Genomic DNA, 27,509 nt, shown 5'->3' on the forward strand with positions numbered 1-27,509 from the left:
TTAACAGAATGAATCACCTTTATCCCCTGATGAGCAATGAGGTCCCCTGTTCACTTTCTGAATCAGATGTGGACTTTGGGCCGTCCCAAAATTGCTTAACTACATAAATTAATATTAAAAAAGGAAATAGATTTGACAATGAAACACCACTGCGTTCATCATAGTTTTATAACTGAGTAATATAGAGAACAGGGAGTGCTGATCAGTAAGAATATGTCATTTTTTTTCTTAAGATAAAACAGAACGGCACTATACTAATATAAAACAGACAAAACAGTGTTGAACCAATGCCTGCATTTATATATATATATCACACAAGATTAAAGCTAGGATAGCAGGAATAGACAAGATATGGAGCTTCAAAAATATAAAGTTGATGTCTGCTATTTGCAGATAATGTTAATTTTTGTGACACCTCCATGCACTTGAACCTTCAGCACCTCAAGGTTAGAAGTCATGGTTGTTTCCTGGAAATGACTGAGATTCTCCATTCAGGTGAGGCTTCAATCTGGTGATCTGTGAACTTTTTTATTAGTGATGAAAAAAAAAGTATAAATGGATGAAAGAATAAATGAACAAATTAATGAATTAATGAATGAATCAATCAATCCATTAAACAAATCGATCAGTTTCAGAGCACCTTTACAGTACATATAGTCATTCACTTACTGTCTGTATGACATAGAGTACAAAGTGATTATTTAATTAATGATTGTTTATTGTATTATTATAGTGCGATTTTCTTTTTTATTGTGGTAAGATCGTTCTATTCTATTCTATTCTATTTTATCTTACAGTTTTAGGTCATGGGAAGTCATAGAAGCATTTCACTGCGTATCATACTCTGTATGGCTGTGTACGTGACAAATAAAATGTGAATTTGACTTTAATGGAAGTCATTAAATCTAGAAACCACACATGCACTAAAATGTTGTTAAACCTGCAGATGACCTGGTTTGTGAATTTTGGTTATCAATACCCAAAGATCCACTAAAACCTGACTGTCTACATGTCTACAGTATGAAAGTTAAATAAAACAATAAAACAAACAAATCTAATATGTAATGTAGGTGTTTAACTTGCCGGTCAGATTAAGGAAGATAACCCTAGTTGAGACTGATACCGATATATTGACATTTTTACAGAAGTCCTATCATATACTGCCTGTCCAAAAAAGTCTCACAGCTTCGAATACAGTGCACATGTGCCATTGTTTAGACAACCTTATGCAGTGTTACAACATTTATTTCCATTTAGAGTTGCATCAATTCCTGGCCAAGATCTTGTATTGATGATGGCAGACTCCTAACACTCTATAAGGTTTTCTTCAGTGCATTAAATCTTTGTGCTCCCTAGCAAATTGGAGCCAGTTTGTCTTGATTAGCCTCACTAACAAGTGGTTTTTATATGTCCACACAGCTTTTTCGTCCCAATCCTGTGAGGTCTTGTTCCACTGTGCATGTGGAAATGCTCGAACTTTCACTATGAAACAAAACTTAGATTTCTACTTTCATTTTTTCTTAAATAGCAACACAACTTCACTAAGCGTATAAGTGCTCTCCAAACATGGTCATTTGTGATTTTTTTTTCTGACCACCAAAGTTGATGGTTCAGCACTGTCTTTCTGGGTTTTAATAATGCTTTGGACATTTCGTAACCCAATTTCAGCAATGTCCTTTGTTGTTTTCTTGGCTTAATGCAGACCAAAAATGTAACACTTCTAAAACACAGTAACATCTTGTCCATGTCTATGGGACATCCAACATGGTTATTTATGAAATGAGAAGCTACTCACTGTGTCAGTTATGGTTAAACGAATCATTGCTAGCTAAACCACATTAATCCGTGTGGTAATTAATGAATCAGAGGCTTTTGAGTATTAGCTCACTTATTTCTAAATGGTGACTTTTTCTTTGGCTGGGCAGTATGCATGTGAGACACAATTTATTGTCCTTGGGAATCCTTGGGAATTTTGTCAAACGAAAACATAAAACATTGCAGGAGAGACTTTTTGGCTAAGGAAATTAACTGGTACTGTCGCAGAACTGTTAAAGGAGACTAAGATTTGCGTGTTATTCCTGGGACTAATCAAAGCCACCAAAATTATTTTGACCGGAGCAATTGTTTCTTGCATTCCATTGTGAAAAGAACTGGCTGATAGAACGACTCATTCCTTATGGTGTTTTTCCTTTACATAAAGAAATGCAGAGGCAATGACTAATGCCTTCATCTCTTATTAATCAAGTAAGAAGGAATGCTAACATTCTAAATCAATAGAACTATATAAAACAGGTCTGCCAATTATACAAGTCAAAAAAAAAAAAAAATCCATTGTGAACTATGACATATTGGTGAAGTCTTTGAGTAGAACTTCCTCAACAAAGACCTGACAGACCAATTGGGCATTGGGAACACCCATAACTTATGATCAGGCATTCATATCACCCCCTAGTGGTGATAAATACTGTCTTCCTTTTGTCCCATATATTGTCCCATACATAGATTGATTTATCTTCATAGATTGATTTTTTTTTTTTATTCTAAAAATCCATGCACTTGTACTTGTTATGGTGCTCCCGCTGGCAATGACATTTGTTCCCTATATTTTACAGTAATAAACATTGGAACCCATGGTCATCTGTGCATGGTTTAAGTTCACCACTTGGCTGAGGGAGAGGTAGAGGGTCATAGGCTAGTTTCCAGGAATTAATAAATGATGATAAAAGACGAATAAATATTTTTATGGAACTGTTTACAGAACAGTCCAGTGGTGTACACTATGGTAACTGTTTAATCTTGGTCTTACTAAATATACTTAATCTTAATAGACTGGGATAATGTGTACTAAGCCTTGATCAGCATGACATTAACTTTAAAATGCAATGACAGTACAGTCAAATTCCCTGCAGCGGTACAGTGTTCAAGGTAGGTTGCACTCTCTAACTATTTATGTCTATCTCCTTCATAGTCCACTAAAAGTGCCGTTGTCCCAAATAGTTATGGTTTTATGGAATTGGGTTCTGAAGAGCGGTGTGCAAAGGTAAAACTAAAAGTCTAGATGGACTTTTCTAATGTCATATCCTTCATTCCACACACAAATCTTCTTACATGTTGTACCACATTCCTTGAAGCAAACGAGAAGTGAAGAAAGAACAGAGAAAGAATCTGTTGCTTTTTTCCGGTGAGAAAGAAAAAAAAGAATTATGGCCATTTATCTCATAAAAGAAGCAAGGTTCACCTACTCATCACTCAAGAGAGATGCCACCTAACTGAACAAGGCAGGCAGTACAGCAGGATCTGTGGTAGGCTTTTACCTGGACTCACTGGTGCTGAGAGGAACTTTTGCCAAGCAGAAGAGCATGTTCAGTGGCAGACTTCCATCACAGTGAAATCCTTAGTTTCCTGCTCTAACACCTCTTTACGATGCCTGGGGAGATGATTGGAATTGGTCAGATGGTCCCACTACCGGCCTTCGAGTGGCACAGTCATCCGGAGATCGCGAGTTCGATTCCTCTTGCAGCTGGAGGTCTAGAGAGAGCTGATTGGCCGAGCTCTCTCAGCGGGGAGGAATGAGAGGTACTTAGTGCTCCCACATTAATCACGACTCTACAGCCAATGCTCACTCACCAGAGCTCACACAAGTGGAAGTCCATATTTTTCACTCACTTTTTTATGAAGATGCTGATAACTATGATCCTCAGTTACTAAAAACTGAGATTTTGGCCCATTTCGGGCTTCAGCATAAATAAAAGGGAGAGCTAAAAGGAAACAAGCATGAGGGCTCCCTGCGAAGTAACAACTTGGGTGATCAATGAGATTGGGAAAGACAGCATCTAAACATACCAGTTCACCATAATACTCTACATCCACAAGTTCCCTGGATCTGCACCTTTACCTAATACTAATACTTAATCTATTCACAGAAGCTAGACTAAATAAATAGATTTTAAGCCTAGACTTAAACACTGTGATTGTGTCTGAGTCCCAGGGTCTATTACATAACTTTAAGGCTTTGTAAGAAAAAGTTCTGCCCCCTGCTGTAGTTTTCATAATAAGAGGTACTGACAAACATCCTGCATCCTTTGATCAAAGTAGGTGTGGCGGATCATAAAACAATTGCAGTTCTTTTAGGTAGTGTGGTACAAGACCATTTAGTACTTTATAAGTCCATATTAGTATTTAAAAAATCTGTGCAAAATTTAACTGGGAGCCAATGCAGTGTGGTTAAAATAGGGGTGATGGGCTAATATCTTCGAGTTCTAGTGAGAACTCTGATTGCTAAATTCTGGACTAACTAGTTTAACATCCAGACAGTAAGATGTTACAAAAATCCAACCTAGAGGTGACAAAAGCATGAACTAATTTTTCTGCATCATGTACAGACAATATATTTTATTTTACCCGGGCAATATTTCTAAGATGAAAGTAGTCCTAGTAATATTATCTACATGAGCGTCAAAAGTAAGGCTGGAATCTGTAATCACACCTAGATCTTTTACTGCTGCACATGGTGAAACAGAAAGGCCAACCAGAGATACTGTGCGATTAGCAAACCTTCTAGCTGCATGTGGTCCGAGCACAAGCACTTCTGTATTGTCAGGACTAAGCAGAAGTTGTTAATTAGCATCCAATGACGAATGTCCTTCACACATTCCTCAATTATATTAGGGTGTTTTTTCTTTATCTGTCTTTGCTGAGACATAACTATATATGCTAAGATACAACTGTGTGTTATCGGCATAACGGTGAAAACTAATACCATGCTTACATATATTTAGTCTTAAGGTCAAAGACATCCTCTGCAACATGAACAATAAGTTTATTTTTTCTGGATTTCTGGATCTGTGGATTTATGTATTTTGTCATCTCTGCAGGTAGCAAAGTCATGGATCCAGAGAAAATCAAGGTAGTTCAAGACTGGCCCACAGCAGACTCTCACAAGCAGCTTTAAAGCTTTTAATTTTTTTACCAATTATTATAGAGTTATATTACGTTGTCATGGAGGTATACACCCAATGACAATAAAGTACGCCATGTGTTTTTTTTCTATAAATCGTCTCCTGCAGAGTTTAATTATGTTGTGGCCAACAGAGATGTGCTAGCCATTAAGCTAGCATTAGAAGAAAGGCAACATTAACTAGGGAGAAACGAGCTACTTTTGACTGATCGTTAAAAAGCTTAAATAACTTCTGGAAAAAAAAGGTTTAACACTTGCAAAGCCTGGTGGAAACTGTTTTTGTTTTTTTCATGTCTGCATCACCTATCTAGGACGAAGGACCCGCTGATAACAAAATTTATCTTTCTTGGATCGATGGCACCGGTCAGTTGGACATTGGAAAATAGGTATTGAACTTAACCCATAACCAATCAATCTTACTATGTGCTCCAGATAGTCTGTGGTCCCAGGTATTCCAGTGGGGTCACTTTTCTCAACCAAACCATAACCATTATCAAGCAGCAGCGTGATAGCCCACTTTAGAAGCTGATGTTCAAGAAATCATTACTGCATGCCCTATCCGTGCCTAGCACAAAACTTTTTGTCAAGCTCCCTCAAGTCATTTGCTCCCTCTGCCTATTCCAAAACCCACATGGTCTCACATATCACTGGATTTTGTCATGGTCCTTCCTCATTTACAAGTTAATACTGAGTCCTAACCATAGTCAAAGAATTATCTAAAATTACACATTGTCCTGCTATTAAAATTACAGTCAGCCAAAGAAATTGCAAAAATTATGATTGTGTTTTTAGAGTTCATGGTTTACCAATGAAAAGTGGTCCTCAATATTCTTCTTTGTTTTTGAAGGAATCTTGTGAGTTGTTTGGAGCTTCTATCAGTATCCCTTCAGGTTATCTCCCTCAGTTTAACGGCCAGACTGAATGCCTCAACCTTTCCCATCTCCAAAGTAATCGACTCTGGCCATCAGACAAGTTGCAAGAACACTATGCATTCAACCCACATTTCACAGTTCTAAGATCAAGCCATGCAGAACCAGACCATTAATAAATGGCAAAACACTGACATTACTAAGAACAGAATGTCCCTTTAAAAATGATGAGAAGACCAGAAGAAAGCTGTTCCAAGAGACTGGCTGCTCCTTACAGGTAACAATAATCTCCCAAATTCTTCACAGGACTGGGCAATGGGGAAAGATGGAAACCTTTTTTTAACCAAAAGTTAAGAACAGCTCCAAATTTTAGTAAATTTTGATACAAAACCTTGAGGCTTCTAATTAACAAGTTAGATGTATAGATATTTCACCTTTCAGCATTACAGCTACAGTACAGCTCTAAATGAACAAAGGAATGGCTGCATCAAAAGAAGATTAGGGTTTTGGTTAAGCCCATCCAAAGTCCAGACCCAACTAAGTATCTGTAGTTTTACCTGAAGAATACTGTGCACAGGAAATACCCAGCCAATTTGACAGCTATAGAAAGCTTTTGCAAGGAAGTATTGCATTGCATAATATTGCAAGATGTGCCAAACTGATTGACTCTTACCCAAAAAAGATTGAATGCTGTGATAAAAACAAAGAATCATAGTATAAGATCAGAGATGTACATACTTATACAACCAGGTTATTATATCATGTTTCCTTTTAAAATATCTTTATATAAACTTATTTTAGAGGATAAATAAATATATATTATTATTTTAAATTATAGCTTGCAATTTCACAATGAATGTAGAAAAGGTTCTGCCATGGTCTATCTTTGTTGAATTCATTTTTACATCACAAAACCTATCATTTTAACAAGTCCATGAGGATGCTTAATATCCACTGGGGATACTTTATGTGTTACACAACAAAATTATTTTACTAATTCAGATGCTTGCACAAACTATTTGCCTGTACGCATGGACTTTTTCAATTGCTGATTCTTAAGGTGTTTATAACCTTTAAATAATTACTATTTATATTTTTTTACCTCCCTAGAATGGAAGTGATAAAAATATATGTTAATGTATTTTACAAACCAAAAACCACAGAAAAGGCTTAGACACAACTTTCCCAGAAGTTCTTTATAATACATAATCTTTCTGGTACAAACATATTTTCAGATTTACTTTCTTTTAATTTTATTGTCAAATACTTAACTTGAAGTAGTTTACAGGATCTTGAGGAAGAGTAAAGGAATAAACCAACAATTAGCCATATTGGTACAGTATTTAAACAGTATTTAAGGCATCATAAAAAATGCTATGTTATGAGAATGGGTGACTAAACGCCTGCAACGTCTGATATTACTTGATGGAAAAAAAGAAATATCGTATTACAAGTGTCATTTTCATTAACATTCAGTTTAGAGACCAACATATATAAAATTGAACAATGTAAGAACGGAAACTATTTTATAAAATGATGAAAAGATGAGTCAAAGGTCACTGAGCCAAACATTTAGGATAATAAATAAAATATTTCTGATGGACTTTTTACTTGGAACTTGTTTTCTGTGGTCACTCTGAGCTTAAACCAAAGCTTCTGAACCCTGAAGCTTGCACATTTTTTAAAAATTCTTTTTTTTTAACAAACATAATTGAATTAAACAGTTAAAGAAGCAAATTGTAATTCTCCTCTGCTGCCTGTAAGGCAAATTGCAAAGAAAACAATGACGAGCTTTTTCCTTCACTACAACCAAACACATCTTCACTGTTAAATGTATATGTCCTGTGAGCGGCCTTTTAAGAGAAAGGTGCAGGGTTGTGTAGCATTATTCCAGCTCAGAGCAGAGTACATTTCCAGGCTATGGTTTAAATCACAGGTTTGGGATATGGATCAGGTGTGGACATGGATCAGGTGTGTGGTGAGCGTAAAAAAAAATCAAACTATGTGGAAAAGGATTGCATGTAAGAGCCCTGGGCATATGGCAGATTGATCTTTAAAAAAAAAAGAAAAAAAAGAAAAAGAAAAAAAAAACACAGATAATGTACAACAGTATGAAGAGAAGGACATCAGTTCATTAAATATTCAACAAAATTCTCAGAAGTAACAAAAATAAGCTAGGACTTTATTTCACTCCTCCGCTTTTATAACTTCATGCTTCCCATCATAATAACAACAAAAAAAAAAATGAATAAATATATAAACTCTAACATTAAAATCCATATGCTCTTCGTGTTCTTTTCCCTCCCTCTCACTTCTTTTTGTCTCTTGCCAAGCCACAGTCAATATAAAATTACCAAAGCCCTGTTGCTGATGGGGGGTGGTGGTGGGGTGGGGGGGTTTACTCCACATTTTTTTAACATAATGCATTTTTAGCTCTTCTTTTGTTCTGTTATTAAAAACAGAGATTTGGACCAATAGTGGCAAAAGGCTCCACCGAATCAACGAGCAAAATACGGAACATACTTCTGCCCTCCTATCTGTCACGCAAAACACACACACAGAGACAGGCGCACACATGGACACACCACTGCCATAATGCTGGAACAAAAGAAAAGGAGATTACATAGCAATTTGGATTGTTAAAAAAGAACTGAAATGACTCAAACACAGTTGAATACCAGGTTAGACGTCAGACCTGTCTTCTTGTTTTACGCATCCTGGGTGACCATTGCTGATTTTATTTCATAGAATTTAGTTCATGGAGGATAACTTTTTTTCCCCCCAATGCAAAATGTGTGGTTTTCCCAAAGTCGCTGCAAACAATACAATGAAAAACATTTGCGAGGAGACATTGCATTCACAACACACACACACACACACACACACACACACTAACAAACATAAAATAAGCCTCTTGATTCAATTTGAAAACACATGTTTTTTTGTGTGACTTCGTGCCCACTAAAGGCCAGTTGGCTGATTGTTGCTCAAGCACTTCCATCCAACCATTCATCCATCCATCATCCCCCAGGATGGAATTTGTGGCATTACTGCAGTTCTAATGAACGAGGATCATATTTAGCTCCTCTTCCAAGCAGATTTCTCTGGTTCACAGTGCGCAGGTCCTGCTGCTGCTGTCCGAGTTCCACATGAGCGTCAGAGGGATCTGGATGGGTCAGATCCAAAGATCTGGTCGTATTCGCTGAGGATGAGTTCTACTGCCTGGTTCTGATAAACCATGTTAATGGCCATGTTTGCACAGTCGCTCTCCGGACGCATCAGAGTCGGCCCAAAGACGATCCCGATGTTCTGCGTTGTCATGCGATTGCTATCACAGTGCTCCATCACCCTGCAACGCACAGAGAGGAAACGAGATATTGTGTGAGTGCGTGTGTGGGTGAGAGTGCAACAAGGACACAGGGGCAAAGGAAGGGGTTAAACCTCTAGTATGAGCCTTTTTTTTTTCTCTGAAAATGCCATTCCCACTTAACCACAGATCCAGCCAGCAATTGCTCAAAACTTCCACATTAAAAAAGAAAAAGGGGGAAAGGGAAGAAAGGGAGGAGTGGTTTCCGAAGTAATGGCGCTGGTGTTGGTGTTTCTTCTATCAGATGACAACCAAAGGTCTCAGATTATGGAGAGTGAAGAGTCGAAACATATGGATGCACAAAAATGACAAGTTTGATGTATGAACTACCAAGGGAAAAGGAGTAACAGAACGGCAGTTCTATAGCTCAGGTGAAGTTACATTCTGTATAACATCTCAGAATAGTGTTTATTTCAAATGCTTAAATAAATTCTTCTACCTCTATTTGTTGTAACCAAATTAAAGGCAAACTGATTCACCACGGAACAGAGAGAGAGAGAGAGAGAGAGACATAAAACAGGCTCTTAAACAATGTGAGCACCCCACCCCCTCTTGTGGCTAAAAATAATATTCACACAACAACAAAAATATCTATGAAGCTCTTACATAAAACATTTTATAGAAAACAGTTCTGGGTAGATGTAGACATCTAATCTAAATATATAGAAGGGAAAATATTTATGATTTAGGTGTGTTAATGTTACACTTCTACATCATCAATAAGACCAATCTTAATACACTCTCAATTGCGAATGCAGTACATACCGCTTAAGATGCTGGAACATGTGCTTCATGGTGCTGTGGTTTGGAGGAGGCATGTTGACAACTAGCGATTTCATCCGTTCCACTTTATCCAGATAATCAGACAGCTCTAAAATGTTCACAAATATTAGGCAATAATAACAAATGTAGTATGACATATCTATTTTCCATAGATAAGTATCTACTTTCCCCTAGTAATATAAATTTAAATGATTATTTTAATTTCCATATACACCCATGCTGACTTAAAATTGTATGCTTATACAGCATCGCATAATTTAAATATGCCTTTGCACTCGTGTTATCTTGGAGTTTGCATAATTCGAGACCTATTTCAAAATCGATTGCAAAACATCACTTCTGTACACAGCCAAGTACAGTATCTGCCAGAATTAAAACACAAGTGCAAAGTTCTGTTTGACTTTTCATCCATACTGAAAAACAAAAACAACAAAATAATTAATAGAATGCCCTTCCTTTGCGATTGCACTTTCACATGCGCATACTACAACACAGCCAAAAATAAAACACCTCTGCAATCCTGTTCGCATTTGCATTCTCACCGTCAACAATGTAGCCCTGTCAATCAAACATGGTGGGTAGGATTGTGGAAGATTTTATTTTGGCCGAGTTGAGCATGAGGATTAGCATTTGAATTTTAAGAAAAATCTGAAAAATGTCACCATAGCAAATATCCCAACATAATACCTCCCTAACCCACAAATAAAGTATTCTTACTTTCCTATTTATGCTTATATAATAGCCTCTAAAAAGGCTATACAACTATCCATCCATCCCTTTTTTTTTCTCACTTACTGACAGTCTCGACGATTTCTTGAAATATTTCATACGGTACAAGGGGCTCTGGAAGCTCTCGAAAGAAGAGTTTCAAAGCTCCTGTTATGACATGGATGTCCTCCCATTGTGGGTCTTCCAGGTCCACATGCTCCACTGACCCAACAAAGAAGAATGGATGAGTTTGAAAAGAAGAGTGAACAAAACAACAAAGAGATAATAAAATTTTGCTTTAAGATGTTGCAGAAAGAGAGAAAGAAGGAATACTTAAATGCATATGCTTATATTTATCGCAGTGGAGGGCTTATTGTAATTAGTATGACAAGAGCAGTGAAATATAGACAATAGGACAATTAAAACAGCGAGATAAGGGAGAAATGTTGCAAATGCTTAAAGCATTTTATCACATACTGTACTTTTCACACATACACGTCCAATGAAGATTCACAGATTCTCAGAAATGTGGGTGTGGTTCCAAAGTTCAACAAAATGACAAATTACTGTAATCCAGAGCACTGTACAAATACATAATCTCATGTGTCTGTCAGTCAGTGGAGAGCAAGCTAATTAAAACAACAACAACAACAACAAAAAATCAAGCGAGTAATACAGAGAGCGGCATGCTTTAATTGAATGCGTGCAGTGGTTCTGGCCACAAGGTGTCAGTCACAAGCTTCCTCACGATCAATACTGTCAAACACATGGTCGATAACTGTCCACAGTCCAATGTCAGGTGAGCTGAACTGAACGTAAAAGTAATAAAACATTACCAACCCCTCTTAAAAAGATTCATTTAAAGGTTACATTTTAAATGTACAAACTGACTGAACATATATATCTTCTTCAAAGCAGATGAAAATACTCTAACTCACTAGCTATATGTTTAGTACATACCATTTATACATTTGATCAGTAATCCAGTTTACACCCTTGAGTTTTTTTTACTCTAATTTGCCCCCTAGTGGAGTACCAGAGACTAGCTCTTTTCAGAAGTCAATTACAAGCCACAAGACAATTTTGGTTATAAATCCATAAACTAGGCTGGATTAGAGCCTTTTGTCACACCAGCATTACACCAATGCTGATTCGCTAAACATGTCTTCCAATTTAGCTTTAATTTTAATTTAGAACTCATTCATTAGAACCTTGATTACACTGATCCTGGGACCAAAATGAATCCCCTAACCCAAACACTTCACAAAAGGTACAAGCAATGAATGTACATACTTAACGTGACCTTGTTAAGTTGTTCTAAAGCCATCTGGTCTCCTGCTATAATTTATCCATGAATAGTGATATTACAGGCTAAACTGTGGATTTAAGCAACGAGCAGCTGTTGTCAGATCAGAGCAACATAGGAAGGCATACTCCCAGACAACACATAGTGAAAGCAAGCTGGCTTTAGAGTAGAGTGGGAGCAAGCAAGGATTTTCATTTCTGCTGATTAAACGTGCTACCTGGCACTAAATCCTCTGGAAAGAGATAACGTCCGTCTGTAGACACGGCTCGCTCTGGAAGAACGAACAGGAGTTACACACCACCCTTAAGCACCTGATTGAATATGTTATACACAGTAAACACGCTCTCCTTTATAACAGATTATAACAGATTTCGTATCAGAGCTCACCTGAAAAAAAGTAATAAAACATCTCTTCAGTTAAAACGATCTATATTTTTTTATCCTTGATTACCTTGTAGATCTGTGTAATCATTTGGTAGTCTTACCATGGTTGACAGCAAAGCGTAGTTTCTGGATTATAGCCAGATTTCCACTGACTCTGTAGATGCCATCTGTCTCTAAGCCTGAAAACACACATACACACACACAATAATTATCTACTGGGCATTATGCATGTTTACCCATGGATGGTAATGATATCAGAGGTGTCACATCAAGGGGAATGTGAAAGCAAAGCATAGATGCCAAGGAACAGTGCATTTATTAACCTGACTACAGACTTATCATTATCAAGTACCTGCGCTATGTTGATTTCCGATTACATAATAGTATTTGTGAAAGTATAGCCTGTACATGAACGCTTATTTGATGCACAACCCTTCTGCAAGTCTGCATTAAAATGACTCCTGAGCACATGCCATTATCAGTGACAATCAGTTATAATGCATCGGTTACATTCATTCTTATATAAAATCGAATCATTTCCTTCAAAGCAGCAAGATAAAATACAGTGAAAATAGAAAAGAAATTAACAAATGACTACAGTCCAGTAGAAAAGTTAAATCAAGCTAGAGACATTAGCTGTGTTCTGTCCCACAGTGTACAGAAACACCACTCCCTTCTCAATGATCAGGAAATGTCCATTATGGGAACTTCCCTTTGACAAAATTCCTCCATTCTGTAATGCTTTCTCAAAGTGTTACTCTTACCTTACAGTAAGTTGCTCCTATTGTATATATAACCAAAAATATACTACTGAAATAAATATAAATTTTGCTTAAATGTGATTTGATTAATTTATAAAATATATGGTGTATTCCTAGAAATCTGTATTATTATAATCCAGAATAATATATTTACAGATTATTAGTCGGTGGCGAGGTGGTTTAGTGGTTAGCACTGTCGCCTTGCAACTCCAGGGACTGGGTCTGATTCAAAACCAGGTTCGATTCCTGCCTCTATGTGCATGGAGTTTCCTCCGAGTACTCCGGTTTCCTCCCACAGTCCTAAGACATGCCCGTAGTGAGTGTGGGTATGAGTGCAATTGTCCTTAAGATGCTTCTACAACTTGAGCGGAGGTCATCTACATTTAATTATTCATCTATACTATTTAAATAAGTTCATCTAAATTTTTAATTTTTTTTTTATTGGTTGGATTAAACTAGGAAAGGCACACATCTGTCTATATAAGATCTAACAATAGATGGTCTAGAATTAAGCCTTAACCTTTGAGACTGGATTCTGCCAAGTCACAGATCTGGGGAAGGATTGCATCATTTTTAAATAGAAAAGACTTTAGACTAACAACTGTCGTCTTAGCCAAACTGAGTAATTAGAGATGAAGGGCCTTGGAAACCAAAAACCCAAAAGTCGCTACTGTATATATGAGATCTTGAGTTCCCTTGTGGAGACAGAGCCTTATAGAAGGAGAAGCATCACTGCAGCACTCCATTAATCAGGCCCCAGAGTTGGGAGGCAGGGGTAGCTCAGTGGTTAAGACATTTTCCTACTGATCGGAAGGTCTCAGGTTCAAACACCACCACCAAGTTGCCGCTTTTGATGTTACCTTAACCCTCAACTGCTCAGATGTAAAATGAGATTTTTAAAAAATGTAAGTTGCTCTGGATAAGGGCATCTGGCATTTACTGTATTGTAAGTTTATTGTAGAGAATCTACATTAGAATCTCTCAGATTCTACTGAGTGACTGGAATGTCCCCGTCATACTGACAAAATTCCCAAATTTACCCATACGGTATATCCTGGATTGGTATATTTAGTACAATCATGACATATGCACTTGTTGGGTCACACTGACACAACTGTACTTTATTGTACTGTCTGGTAAAAACAACTTTGCTTTAGTATCTACATTTAAATGTCTAGATAATTGCTGTCATAATGTGACAACAACAAAAATGTGTCAGAAAAGGGGGAAGAGAATAGGAAAAAAGGGAAGCAAAATAGTGGAAGTTAAGCAAGTTAAACAATTTTAAGGGGTTTAAGGGGATGCGGCATGTTAAAGTTTTATAAGCAAGTGCACAAAAAGTAAAGTAAGTAAATACATTTTATGTAGTAATTATATCTCATTATTTTTCTGTGTTTGTTAAAGTAATTGCATTCATAAAGGATCAAGAAATTCTTAGTATGAGGCAGGGATTCAAGATCACCGATATTCTATGTAACGTAAGCTTACCTTTTTTTTCCACTGTTTCAGTGCAGATTCTGACAAACCGGGGCACTGTGCTCCTCTCCCTCTCACACAGCAACTCCAAACTACAGCCAAACACCTGGTCTATAAGACAATCAACCACACACATGTCAATCTTAACCTTTTACTACTCAAATATAAGATAAAAGAGCGTTAGAGCTGTCAAGACCTGTATATGACACACATGTATAAATGAGCTCTAGATGGATCGACTGTTATTAAGCCCTGATGCACAACATGCATTTTTCATATGTTCACACCTTTTACATTTTTCCTATTTTTTGATTATAATCAAATGTGGCTATACACAGAATTACAGTATCAGTAGTGCCAGAAATAGTGGAAGTTTTGTCTGTAAATTAGTCTATGGTACTGCTTAGTAGGTTTCTTTCTTTACTGAAATACAAACAGGCTTGGAGATCTGAAATGTTTCAAAACTCATTAAATTATGCAGAATTATAATTATATTATAATTATTATAATTATTATATGATAAGATTATTATATAATTATTAAAATTATAAAAAATATAATTTATCATACATTCTATTATATTTATAATTATATTATAATTCTATATAAAAAAACAGTGTATTGAAGACATATGCCTAGCACTGTTACATATGTACTTGCTTAAATTCTCCACAATCACAAACTTTGGAAATAGCTCACCTTTGATAAGGCCTTTTTCCTGTAATGCCTGAATTGGTGGTCTCCTCAGGATAAGCTTCTTCAAACGACTCTTCACTCGCTTTCGCTCTGAAGTCTCCAAATTAGAGATGGACCGAGGGACTGCATGGAAAGGGAGAGAAAGATTTTAATAATGAGGAAATACGTTTAAGACTGAGTGAATTACTTTGAAATGATTATTGTACAAATATTATATATATAGAGTTTCATTTATTATAATATAGAGTATATTATATGGATATTAGTAAGGCAAATCCATGCAGTGGTCAACCTTAGCATGAGGGAAAATTAGGTATAATTTACAGGGATCCTGCCAAATCATACTGATACACTACTAATACTACATCTGCTTATACTGACTAAAGCTTTACATTAAAACTCAAGTAAAGTTCAATGCTGAGCATTAAAAAGCACAAAAAGGCACAAAAATGATGAAAATTCCATGGAAAAAGAGAGGAAAGAACCAGGAAACAATGTGAGTATGTAATGTCAGTAATGTCAGTAATAATTTCCAATTTAATCATTTAATAGTACTTTACCATTATATATAATAGTATAAAAGTATAATTACCATTTCAAATGGTTCATGTTAAAATTCACTACTTAGGCGTGTTCTTTAAATAGTTTGTAGAGGACAAACTATCGTCACATTCATAATATGTATATGTACTTATCCTTAATAGTTTAATCGAAAAATGATAAATATTTAAAAATCTACGTTTATGTGTTCATTAAAGTCTCCTTTCTTTTAAGTAACACTTTTTGCAGTTCCCTTTTAAAGTAGTTTTAAAAAAAAAGAAAAAAAAGGTTCCCCTTTAAAGTAAAAAAAAAAAAAAAACTTTACTCTCTTATGTCCATTTAATGTCACATTTATTAAACTGTATATTCACGATGGCTATGATACATTTCTAAATTTTGAGGATTATTTTGCTTTTAGCTTTAGAGATTACATTAGATTACAAGTTATGAAAATTAATTCACTGTCACTAAGTAAGTCCATGCTTTGAGGCTTTCTGTTGTCACATCCGTAACACTGAAGACAACTGCTAAGATCTGTTATTACTTATATTTTTAATACTATTATTTTAAAACTGAAAGTTGCATGCGTTTCATTTTTGTGTCTCTGAGAGATGTCAAGATTTGCCAATACTTTAGTTTTATAGACTGCATTTATGACTCCAGTTAGCAATATTTGTCTATAATATGATACAGCTGAGGCCGCACAACTTATTAAATGGGCAGTGTGTATTTGTGTGACTAACGTGAGGACTTGTGTCCTGTACGGTTCTCATCGTCATCCCCACTATGTTCCAAGAGCTCCAAGGAGCCTGTTCTTCTCAAAGAATACCGCAAAACATTATCCAGAGGATTCTCCTTATCCTACAAAACACACACACACCAAATCCACTATTACACAGATATAAAAAATGTAGCAGTATTAAGTAAATATTTATAATATAGATTCACTTACAAGTCTGTCAATGACTTTATATATTGTGCCGTACCACTCTCTAATTACAGAGTCAGTGTCTGATTGAAGCAAAAATTCATTTCCTGTAACCGTCCTCAGCTATACACAAAGAAACACAGACCCACCCACCCACACAGAGAATATGTGTTATTTTATTTATAGCTGTGGAACATAGTAAAGAGGAACTTGCAGTTACATTTGAAAATAAATAAAAAAATAAATAAATAAACAAATAACAAACACCATCACCTGGTAGAACATAATGCAGGACAAACCCCTTATGCTGTTTGTTTAACATGTTCAATATTCTTCTAGTCATTATAATATAAAATTAATTATAATAATCGGATCTTTTGTAATGTTTTGCCTTACCTTAAAGACATTCTTCTTGCTGGAAAGATCATTGGCCCACTGCAGCTGAGCTCCTCTTAGATCCACACTGCTCTCTGGACAGCTGTTCCCTGGTTTCTACACCAGCAGAGACAGGAATAGACGCGCACATACCATGAGCGTTCGACTGAACTCCCTGCCCTTACACGCAAGTCAATAATTCAAGATGCCAGGATGGTTTTCAAATACATGTGGACTGCAGGTTTTCTTACCCAGCTCTCAGAATTTTGAGTTTTGGGATCTTTGAAGAACATGAGACTGTTTCCCACCAACACCACCCACGAGGGGCTCCAGTTTTTCCTGCAGAATGTTCAACATATAGTCTAAGAGTCAGGTTACACATGCTACACTTTCCGTGTTACACATGCTACTGTACAGTAAAATCATTAAAGAGGTCATTAAAATTACAAATGTTTAAAGTTTAAAGATGATTTTCCCCTTCTGTATTTAACTGTTTAAACACATGCTGTCTAGTTTAAGCTGTTTTATACCATGCCAGTACACTGTCACACTGTATAAGATGATTCTAATAAATTCTTGGCTGACCTCTACCAGACTGAATGATAACATGCTATCCATAACAGATTATGATAAAGCTCTTCGAACCACAGACTTGATTATTGCTTCAACCTATGTCACCCTTTCATAAGTGCTGTTTAGAAAAGATTGTCTTTAGTCACAAAATACTTTATCTGCTGAAGTATCACATTATGGCTTCTAAGACAGCAGATCTAAACACACACATCAAAAAGAATTTCCATGATGCGTGATCGTCTGCACTGAAAAATTATTGAAAAAAAAGGTGTGAAGCCAACTCTACACATGTCACATTCAGCTTGAAATGAACCAGTGTAACACAATGGTCTTAAACTACCAGAAACCAAACTTATATTACAAGCTGCTATTCCTCTTTCTTATAAATATGAACATTCCCTGTCAGTTTCACTACTAGTTACGAATTGATTCAAAGACATCACAGCTCTAGGTGATCAGCAGACAGCAATCACTACTCAGGGTCAAAAAAACTTGTTACATCCTTAAAATGAAACATCATTATTAGCAGAAATTCATGTGCAGGACTACTGTAAATTACGACCATAGAGGTAGCATAAACCACAGGTGTGTGAAGACATTTCTCTTAAGACTTAAAATTACCTCAGCTTCCGTCCTCCTTCCGCTATCTTGGTTTTGTTGAGCAGACCTGCTTTTTCAAGCTCCTGTTTTTATAAGTGAACAGAAGACATGCATGTGAGCATACATATAAACAACAATGTAATCTGTACAAATGTGTACTTGGATCTTAATTTCCATCTTTCGATTAATATGTCCTGATTGTGATTATATGATTATAACACAGCACTGTTTAATTCTTTGGCCTGGATTTGTGAATACAATCATGCATCCTGTCATACGCACACATGACGGGCATTCTGGAAACCCTGATCAGTCTACAGTGGTGGCCGAAACTATTAAGACAGCACATGCCATGTGTTATAGTTCTCCCTGTGCACAAAATTGGTGATGTCACTAATTAGTTCTAGTCTGTCTGATTGAAGAGTTGTGCTAATTAACTGAAAAACTAGTGAAAAACTGGCTATGTGACAATAGTATTCCGCTTCTGGAGCCCTGGTTTGGGTTCAGCTTAGTATTCAGCTTCTGGAACCATGACCTAAACCCAATAGAACTGTTGGACAATGGTGAAGAAACTGTCTTCTGTATATGAGTTTTCAAGAAGCAATTATGCAGGCACGGATTGAGCAAGTGATACCAGAGAACTGCATACGTCTTTTTGACTCTACGCCCAACCGGAGTTTTTAAGAATAACAGACTTCCTACTAAATATTGATTGCTCAATAGTACTGTACATTCTTTGCATATAATAACACGTTATCTTTATTGTCATTACTTAAAAAATTGAGAATGTCATTAACACTTTGAATTGCACTTTTTCCTCAATACTTTTGGCCACCACTGTACATTTTCTGTAAAGTATCAAAATGTCGTCTCTGAAGGAGAAATGCTCCCGAGTGTGCTTTGTGGGATCACTATACAAAATCACCAGTTACAGTTAAGCAAAAATTCTGATATTATTATGGATGATATCTGCCACAAGTTACAAGTATTAACACATATAATGCAACATTTAAAGAGACTGGCAGTGCTGGAAAAAAACAATATCTAAGCAACTTAAATGGAGTACATGCTAAAGTTTATGGGCCGTGTTTAAGGTGTTTTTCCAGGTTCAAATCACAGCACCACCAAGTTGCCACTGTTAAGAAAGGCTGTTAACCATCAACTGCTCAGATGTATAATAAGATAAAATGTAAGTCGCACTGGTAAAGAGTGTTGGCCCACTGCCATAACTGCAAATGTTCGTGATTTAAAATAAATAAACAAAATGTGTTATTGTATACTTGTATTAAACCATATGTACTTAGCATAGGTTTTCTGTGATCTATGTTTGAAATAGGGAAAATATTCAACTTAATGTGTTCAATTATAGATATACATATATATTTTTCCATACAAAGTGAAGAAATTTCGGTATTTTTGTGTCAGAGCTTTATTTCAGTCGGTGGTAAAGCTTTAACTTCTGTACATTTTCTAGGAAAGGTCTTGCAGTAACAAGCATGACAAGCTACATTTTTACGCCATAAGAAAAAAGAGAAGCTGCTAAGGGAATGAATGGTTTATAAACTGTATTGGTGAATATAAGCAGACTTTAAAAAGTTACAGAATATGCTGTTATTATATAATAAACTTCATAGTGATGACAACATGCATCATGTTTTATTTCTTATGTAATTAATGAATAATTTATAAAAAAATATTTTTGTTTGGAAAATATATATTCAGAAATCCATAACATATTCCAATGATATTCAACATATTCTACTCAGATAAGAGATGAGGCTTGTCTTAAAATCATCAAACATTTATTATAATATTTTATTCTGCCCTCCAGCTGTCATCTCAACCCTGGAATTAATGGTAAAATTAATCTCCCAGTGTTCATTGTGGCCTACAAATATAGGCACCACAGACTCTAAACCCCTAATGCACACACTCACACAGACAGTCACATGATAACTATGCTCCTGTATATCCAGACATTCATACAACAGTTAGTTCTGACTGAGTAATCTGACTGAACGAGAGTTATTTCATGAGTGGTGATAAAAGACTGTAACAGCACTGGAAAGTTTAACTATGTATTACTCTGTGTCACATGTGTTCCATTAACTGATAATTGAACTGACTGTGAGCCACAGCAACGCTGAATGTAGGTCAATACTGAATGCAGTACTGGGAAAAAAAGAGAGAGCAGCTGCCTGCCAAAACTCAAAACGAGTCACAGAAGCACTTTCAGCAAGAAAACACATCTGATAACATTAAGTTATTGATCTTAAACAAGACTTTGAAACAAAATAATTGCTTTTAAGTCATTAAGAATTATAACCGTTCATGGTGTTTTAATTACGTCTGAGGTGAGCTACAGTACAAAGCTATAGTAACTAGCTTCTTACAATAAAGTCTGAATCCCAAATCCCTCACCCTGATTAAGGGCACTACTTGGTGCAAGAAATAAAGGATTGTATACCTTAGTAGGCTAGCTTTCCATTGAGCACTTTTTAGGATTCAACCCTGAAACCCGAGAGTTAGTTGATATTCTAAATGATAAAGTGGAAATACAAAGTATGATGCATCCGGAAAGTATTGCTTCACTTTTTCCACATTATGCTATGTTACAGGCTTATTCCCAAATGGATTAAATTCAAAGCACAAATTCCTCTCTCCACAGAGAAACACTGGAGGTCTTTCAGTGTGACCATCGAGTTCTTGGTCACCGTCTTGATTAAGGCCCCTTTCCCCCAGTCGCTCACTTTTGGCCAGGCGGCCCACTTTCAAACTTTTTCCCTTTATGGATGATGGAGGCCACTGAGCTCATCTGGACCTTCAATGCAGCCAAAACCTTTCCCTACCCTTCCCCAGTTTTGTGCCTCGATACAATCCTGTCTCGGGGATCTACAGACAGTTCCATGGACTTCATGCTTGGTTTGTGCTCTGACATGCACGGTCGGGACCTTATAGAGACAGGTGTGTGCTTTTCCAAATCAGGTCCAATCAACTGAATTTACCACAGGTGGACTTCAATTGAGTTGTTAAAAAGGATTTTGAGTGTCAAGGCAAAGGAGGTAAAAACTTATGAACATATAATTTTTTCATTTTTTGTTTTTTTAAAAATTGCAAAGATTTCCAACAACCTACTTTCACATTGTCATGGGTATTGTTTGTAGAATTTTGATAAAATTATAAATATAATCAATTTTGGAATAAAGCTGTAACAGCAAAATCTGGCCACCTCCGCCAGTCACAGTTAGTTCCTTTAATCGCAGAAGGATATGTGTTGGCAGAGCAAATTAACTGATTAAATAAACAAACAAATTATAATCTGTTGATAATACATAGTGTTTGTGGAACTGCAGTATAAAAGCAATATCACCCTGGAAATGTCAGTGATGACGATTATTGTACAAAATACTCCTCAAACCATAATACTTTTTAATTTGTAGTATCTGAATTATATTTCTGTGGAATCAAGTATCAGTATCTGTGTTCAGAATCTGTAAACTGAGACTGAAATCTGAAAAGAAAGCAAAGAGCCTGATCATAACTAGGTCTAATTATGGCTATAAATCTCAATATCCCAGCAATGAGACATTTACATTTCGGTCTTGCTTTAAAGTCATCATTAGTTATTGTTTTTTATCTACTTTTCTCATGCTGCATCTTCTTACTTTAGATTTCAATGGTAAGCACTTCTATCCTGCATAGAGCGAGTAATGAATCAGGATGAAAGAATGCCCTTCAACTACCAGGAAATACATTCCTCTTTCTTGTAATACTTCCCTGCTATATCACCATTAGTTCCATATTAATTCATAGTAGTAAAAGAACAAAATTCAAAATGAAATACTAAAAAATAAGCTAAAAATGTCCTAGATTTAATGCGAAAGGATTAATAAAAAGTTCTATAAACATGCTCATTTTCACTCTTGCCATGCATTCTTGACTAAGCCAAATTATTATATAATTATTACAAAGTCTTTATGGGTATATTATAGGTTTGTTTTAAAGCAGGTGAATTCCTCCCAAAACATAGATCCAAACATCAATTTCATTCACTTATTTTGCTTGGGTAGCAACACTCAATGCGCAAAGAACCTCTTGTATGCACAGGAGTAGCTAAAAACAATGAGATTTTTAGTCATGAGACTTGGCAGGCAGCGTACACCTTTCACAGTGCTTTCACTGTAAACATGGGCTATTCAGCCAATATAACTCAAGTGTCATAGATCACTAAGGTGTTTTGTTTTCTCCATGAATCATAAAGTAGCCTTTCCACCCTTCTAACCTAGACGCTAAATATACTGTAATGCTAGGTGTCAAAGGTCTGGTCCCTGGGCCAAATATGAGCTGCTGATAGATGATCACTGGTAATTTGGCAAGATGGCTGAGGAAAGTTGATTCTATGTTGCTTACACAACAGTAACTTTTTAGCTGAGAAACTTGGCCCAACAGGAGAACATCTGTGCTAGTTATGAAGTGGTGATCCTAATCCCCAAGCATGGAAAACCTTTCTCGAAGCCAATTTACTCTTATAAGAAATATAAATTTATAAACAGCCTATAACACTACAGTCCAGAAAATGGTAGGAATATCATCAAAAAAGAAGAAACAACTGCAGGAGAGGAAGCATGATTTTGACAGTTTTTCTTTAGCATGTGATTAAAATATGAGTGTGACACAGTGCGCAGATGCTAATCTGTGTTTGAGGTGATAAGAAACATCACTGAATATGAAGATTCTGCAGGGCATTTGAGTGTAGTAGACAAGAAACAGTGCTGGAAAAAAAACAGTGTGGCATGGCTTCTAAAAAAACGGTAGTTATGTGTGAGTGGTAAGGATTAGCGTCACTTATAGAACTTTTAACATCTGGATCAAGAGAGATTCCCTAAGATGCGAACACAGGTCAAGAGAATGCCAAGCTTAGTCGGGTTAAGATAACTCTATGAACAGACTTTTCTCTGACTTGGACAAGAATCACTTGAGATCAAGACTGACTACATCTTGCATGTAACAACCACAGCTGTCAAACCAAAAATACGCAGTTGAGATCTCGCCTTTCTTCATATTCATCCATCTGACCTTGCAAAAACTTTGTGGGCTGTTCTGATGGGTTGTAGCATCTCAATTTTGATGCAATGAAAATTTTTAAATAATAATAATAATAATAATTTATAGGTTATGAAACTATCGAAATAGAAAACAAACAAGGCTTGACTCCAAATGTGCCGACAGAGATGCCCTCATCACAAGTCATAATTTGCATGCTTAAAATATACCTAAAAAAGGATGATTTTGAAGAGAAACTATTCATTTGACCACTCTGACACTGTTTGGAAGAATTCTGAATCTCTAAACATCCGCTGGTTAAAATGATCTTTCGATATAAATTCTAAAAACAATCAAGCTTTTGTTTCTAAGACATCATGCTAATGAAAGTCTTAGGTAGATGGGCAGATGTATGGACAATCCAAAAACACAATGACCACCTTCAACTCCTTAATGGCAGAAGAAAAACAGGATTTTTTTTTTATTAGGGTCAAGATGTATACCACTGGGCTGCACAATACATCGTTTCAGCATCGATACCGCAATGTGTGTATGTGCGTTAGTCACATTTCAGAAGGTGCGATGTAGGGCAGTGTTTCTCACACATTCAAAAATGAGCTCGCTTATATTAGGGTTAGAAACAACATTCATTACTAATATCGTAACATATTCGTTTCTTGAGTTGCATTAATTGATAAGGCAAAAAGTACTTTTTACTTAGTACTAATCTGAGGCGATCTGGGTTTTCGATTTTCAGTTAGAAGGATTGGGTGGTGTTCACCTTTGATAATCTATTTAATAGGTAAATATTAGCTCATAAACACTTAACCCAATTGTTTCTCTGTTGTTGGAATAAATATATTCTTTCTGCAAATTTGCACACAATGGAGTAACATTAGGTGACTTGACGAGCTTGCGTGAAGGACGTTTTGCTTTTATTCCTGATCAGTAAACTCTGTGAGAACAGCTTTCTCCCACCTGTGTTTATCACTGAGTCCCGGCTGAGGAAGGAGCACTGACTGGTTCACCATTTTATATGAGTACAGCAACTAACCAATCATGGATGAGACTGAATTCTTGTAATCAATCAAACCACAGACGGCAGGTTTTACTGAAATAGATGGGAAGCCTAACCTGGCTTTTAAAGTTGGATACAAAACCTTTTTTGTTTTTCCTTCTTCTTCTGTTATATTTTTAACAGGTCACAGACATTACAGTGGACGAAACCATTTTGCACATTCTGTTTATTCTGTTTGCTTTGAATGTGAATATGTTCTTAAACTGGAATTAAACTGGAACTGTAAACTGGAATCTCTAATTGTAATGATTTCCTTTGGATTGAAGAAATATTTTCCATGTACTGTAGATGTAGCTAGTGTATGGGAGAGAGAGAGAGATAGAGTGAAAATGTGTGTTTGTGTGAGAGAGGTCTCACCGGTGTCATTCCATTACTGTCTGAAGAGCTGTCGGCCGAATCCGCGACCACTGGGTACTCGGACTTTTGAAAAACATTAAAAGACATTAGTGTGAGCTGTGAGAAAGGCATTATAATGGCATACGAAATGAATAAGAGACGTTTGTTGTGTATTTGCTAAAAAATATCAGTATTTACAGAAATGTGCATAAATAAGATTTTTAGTTGCAAGGTGCCTGAGGTACCTTGCCATTCGAAGAGATCCTTTCTGTTTGGAGAGGTAAAATCATCGAATAGGATTGGATGACGTCCCCCCTGCTCTGGGCATCAGTAGTGAAGGAGGAGGAACTGAGCACGTCTGATGAGTCTGCCCACTGCATGGTCTTCAAAATGCAAACCGTCTCTACTCAGTCACATGAATTACACTTATCCATGATAATTAACGTCCAAAACGTAAAGCATTTCTTGCTTCTCTTAACTCAATTCAAATCTATTAGCACACTGATCTGACTCGGGGAATAACCAGCTTATCAGAAAGGTTCCGTATTAAAGTGCCACGCAGACTAGAGACGCTCTCCGTATGCTCTGGATTAAAGCCCACCCTCAGGCAGGAAGCCCTTATTTAGCTTTAGATACGCACACACCAAATCGCACATTTCATCATGAGCATCAGAGCATTTTGTAAGAATAAAGCTTTCAGTTACAACTTTCATAACTACACACTTGAATTCTCTTCAGGATTTTTGCTACATCTGCAGCTGGGTCGCTACTGAACCCACGTGTTCTGAATAAGCAGTTTCAGTGACAGAGAGAGAGAGAGAAAAAAAAATCTAGGACAAATGGTGTTAAAGTAGGTTGCCTCACCTGACTTAGCAGTTGTGCATTTGCATCCTGGGTACTGTGGGTCAGGTCACAGGAGAGCTGACAGAGTATAGTAAGAGAGAGAGAGAGTGACAGAGAGAGAGACAGAGACAGAGAGATAGAGAGAGAAATGAGCGAAAGTGACAGAAAGAAAGTATGAGTATGGAAATCCCCTGGACATTTGTACCAACTCGAGTACACATGACATACACAAACTCTCAACCACAGTCACCACAGAGACTCGGCCAAGCTGAAATGCCTGAACACTAACAAAATAATGGAAGCACTAACAAGGATCATCTGCTTCATCAAATACACCACACTAACACAAGTTTAAAAACAAACAAACAAACAAAAACACTAACCTGTACAGTATAATCTCTGAGCGAGCTTTCAGTGTGCCAGTAAGATCTCAATGTGAGCTAAAACTTAAGCATCTTTTATTGAATTTCGAACATCTGTTGTACTATGACAGTTCCCTAGAGAAGCTGCTATGTGGTAGTTCCTGTATGTCAGCTGAAATAACTGTCAGAGTTGAGGTTCTTCCTGTTAAGCAAAAACGAAAATCACACCCAACTTACAGTGCTAGAGCTCGTCAAGCTACATTCAAATTATAATCCAGCGAATTCCAGCTCTGTGTAATCCAGGGGACAGTCTGCTACTTTTTAAACTACCCCTTGTACCACACTCAGCCCATTTGACGCACAGCTCCGACTCACTTTGCTCTCTATTTATGAACTTCCTCAATTTTGAAAGGAAGGTGGCATAATCAGCATGGTTTGTATTTCTCTCATGCACTCTCTATCTCTCTTCTCTCTCTCTCTTTCTCTAACACATACAGTACACACACGCAGTAGAAGAAGGAACTGCAGCATGGTGGTTTTCTGTTACTGTCGAACCTACTCTCTCTTGCTCACAAATCTCTTATCACATGAGTATTACGTGGCAATATGAATTGTTAGATATGTTTATCATATCTAAAAGTAAACATGTTTTTATGTCCAGATACAGATGTAAAACCTGGTCTAGACCTCATCATTAAATCAACAGGCATTATCCTTAATCCACTAGAAGGATTTACTAAACAAAAAGCAATTCCTGGCAAATAAATAAATAACTAAAGATGGAAAGCATAATCCCCTTTTTAATTCGTCTTCTGCTCTAATCTGCACATTTATTCCCAAGCAATCTGCCATTGTTTGTGGCTGTGTGTGTTTTGTCTATCTGTAATCTCCAGATATAAGTAAGGGACTGAACAGGTCCCTCCAGCCTTTCTGCCTTATCAGTTCAGCCAGAGAACAGACAAGCTCATCAATATCATTATCAGGCTCAGATAAAGATCCATCATATCCTCAAATCAGTTTTCAACAACACACTTGTGCATGTTTAAATATCTGGACAAAACCTGTTTATGTCAATATGTAAAACTTCTGAAACCCCTTATGTGAGGTCTACATGTTTTATGCCAGAGCAAACACGCTTCACTCTTTACCGCTTTTAAGTTTTTAACCGTATCAGACCACATCCTGTGAGAAGGACATACACCAATTCATCTGCTAGCTTCCTTGCTATCTCTAGAGAAACTGTTTTGACAAGGTCACATCATAGCTTACATTTAAGGCTAAAACTAGCGTATTGCTTGTCCATTACAAGAAATTATGAATTCTGACTGAAAGGACATTAAGGGCCTTCTAAATGTATACTTAAACACAATAAAAAAATATATAGGTCCTAACAACTTTTTAGGAAATGTACTAGAAACCTAGAATCTAGAGAAGTGTGCCCCTGTCCTGCACATTTTAGTGTTTCCCCTGCTCTATTAAATTATGAAAAGGCTGTTAATTAGCTGATAAGTTCTTTCAGATGTG

At 36.6% G+C, this 27,509-nt stretch overlaps 1 protein-coding gene across 3 annotated transcripts in view; it reads right to left on the bottom strand.

Moving 5' to 3' along the window:
• Positions 1–7,007: 7,007 nt before the first annotated feature.
• Positions 7,008–27,509, bottom strand: part of arhgap9 (Rho GTPase activating protein 9) — a 49,004-nt gene continuing 28,502 nt past the window's right edge. For 2 of the 3 annotated variants that reach the window (XM_053498431.1, XM_053498430.1), the window contains exons 6-20: positions 25,645–25,701; positions 25,026–25,163; positions 24,802–24,864; positions 18,345–18,406; positions 17,402–17,489; positions 17,172–17,267; positions 16,800–16,898; positions 16,591–16,708; positions 15,311–15,430; positions 14,624–14,722; positions 12,476–12,553; positions 12,208–12,261; positions 10,772–10,906; positions 9,959–10,064; positions 7,008–9,175 (exon numbers count right to left, since the gene is read on the bottom strand). In XM_053498431.1, the coding sequence (XP_053354406.1) occupies positions 8,983–9,175; positions 9,959–10,064; positions 10,772–10,906; positions 12,208–12,261; positions 12,476–12,553; positions 14,624–14,722; positions 15,311–15,430; positions 16,591–16,708; positions 16,800–16,898; positions 17,172–17,267; positions 17,402–17,489; positions 18,345–18,406; positions 24,802–24,864; positions 25,026–25,163; positions 25,645–25,701 (1,506 nt within the window). In that variant the 3' untranslated portion in view covers positions 7,008–8,982. Of the gene's footprint in view, positions 9,176–9,958; positions 10,065–10,771; positions 10,907–12,207; positions 12,262–12,475; positions 12,556–14,623; positions 14,723–15,310; positions 15,431–16,590; positions 16,709–16,799; positions 16,899–17,171; positions 17,268–17,401; positions 17,490–18,344; positions 18,407–24,801; positions 24,865–25,025; positions 25,164–25,644; positions 25,702–27,509 lie in introns of those variants that run through there. The other variant, XR_008360814.1, reaches the window with a different exon arrangement.

The sequence above is a fragment of the Clarias gariepinus genome, chromosome 6 (assembly GCF_024256425.1).
Source record: "Clarias gariepinus isolate MV-2021 ecotype Netherlands chromosome 6, CGAR_prim_01v2, whole genome shotgun sequence".
In the NCBI taxonomy this organism is placed as follows: Eukaryota; Metazoa; Chordata; class Actinopteri; order Siluriformes; family Clariidae; genus Clarias; species Clarias gariepinus.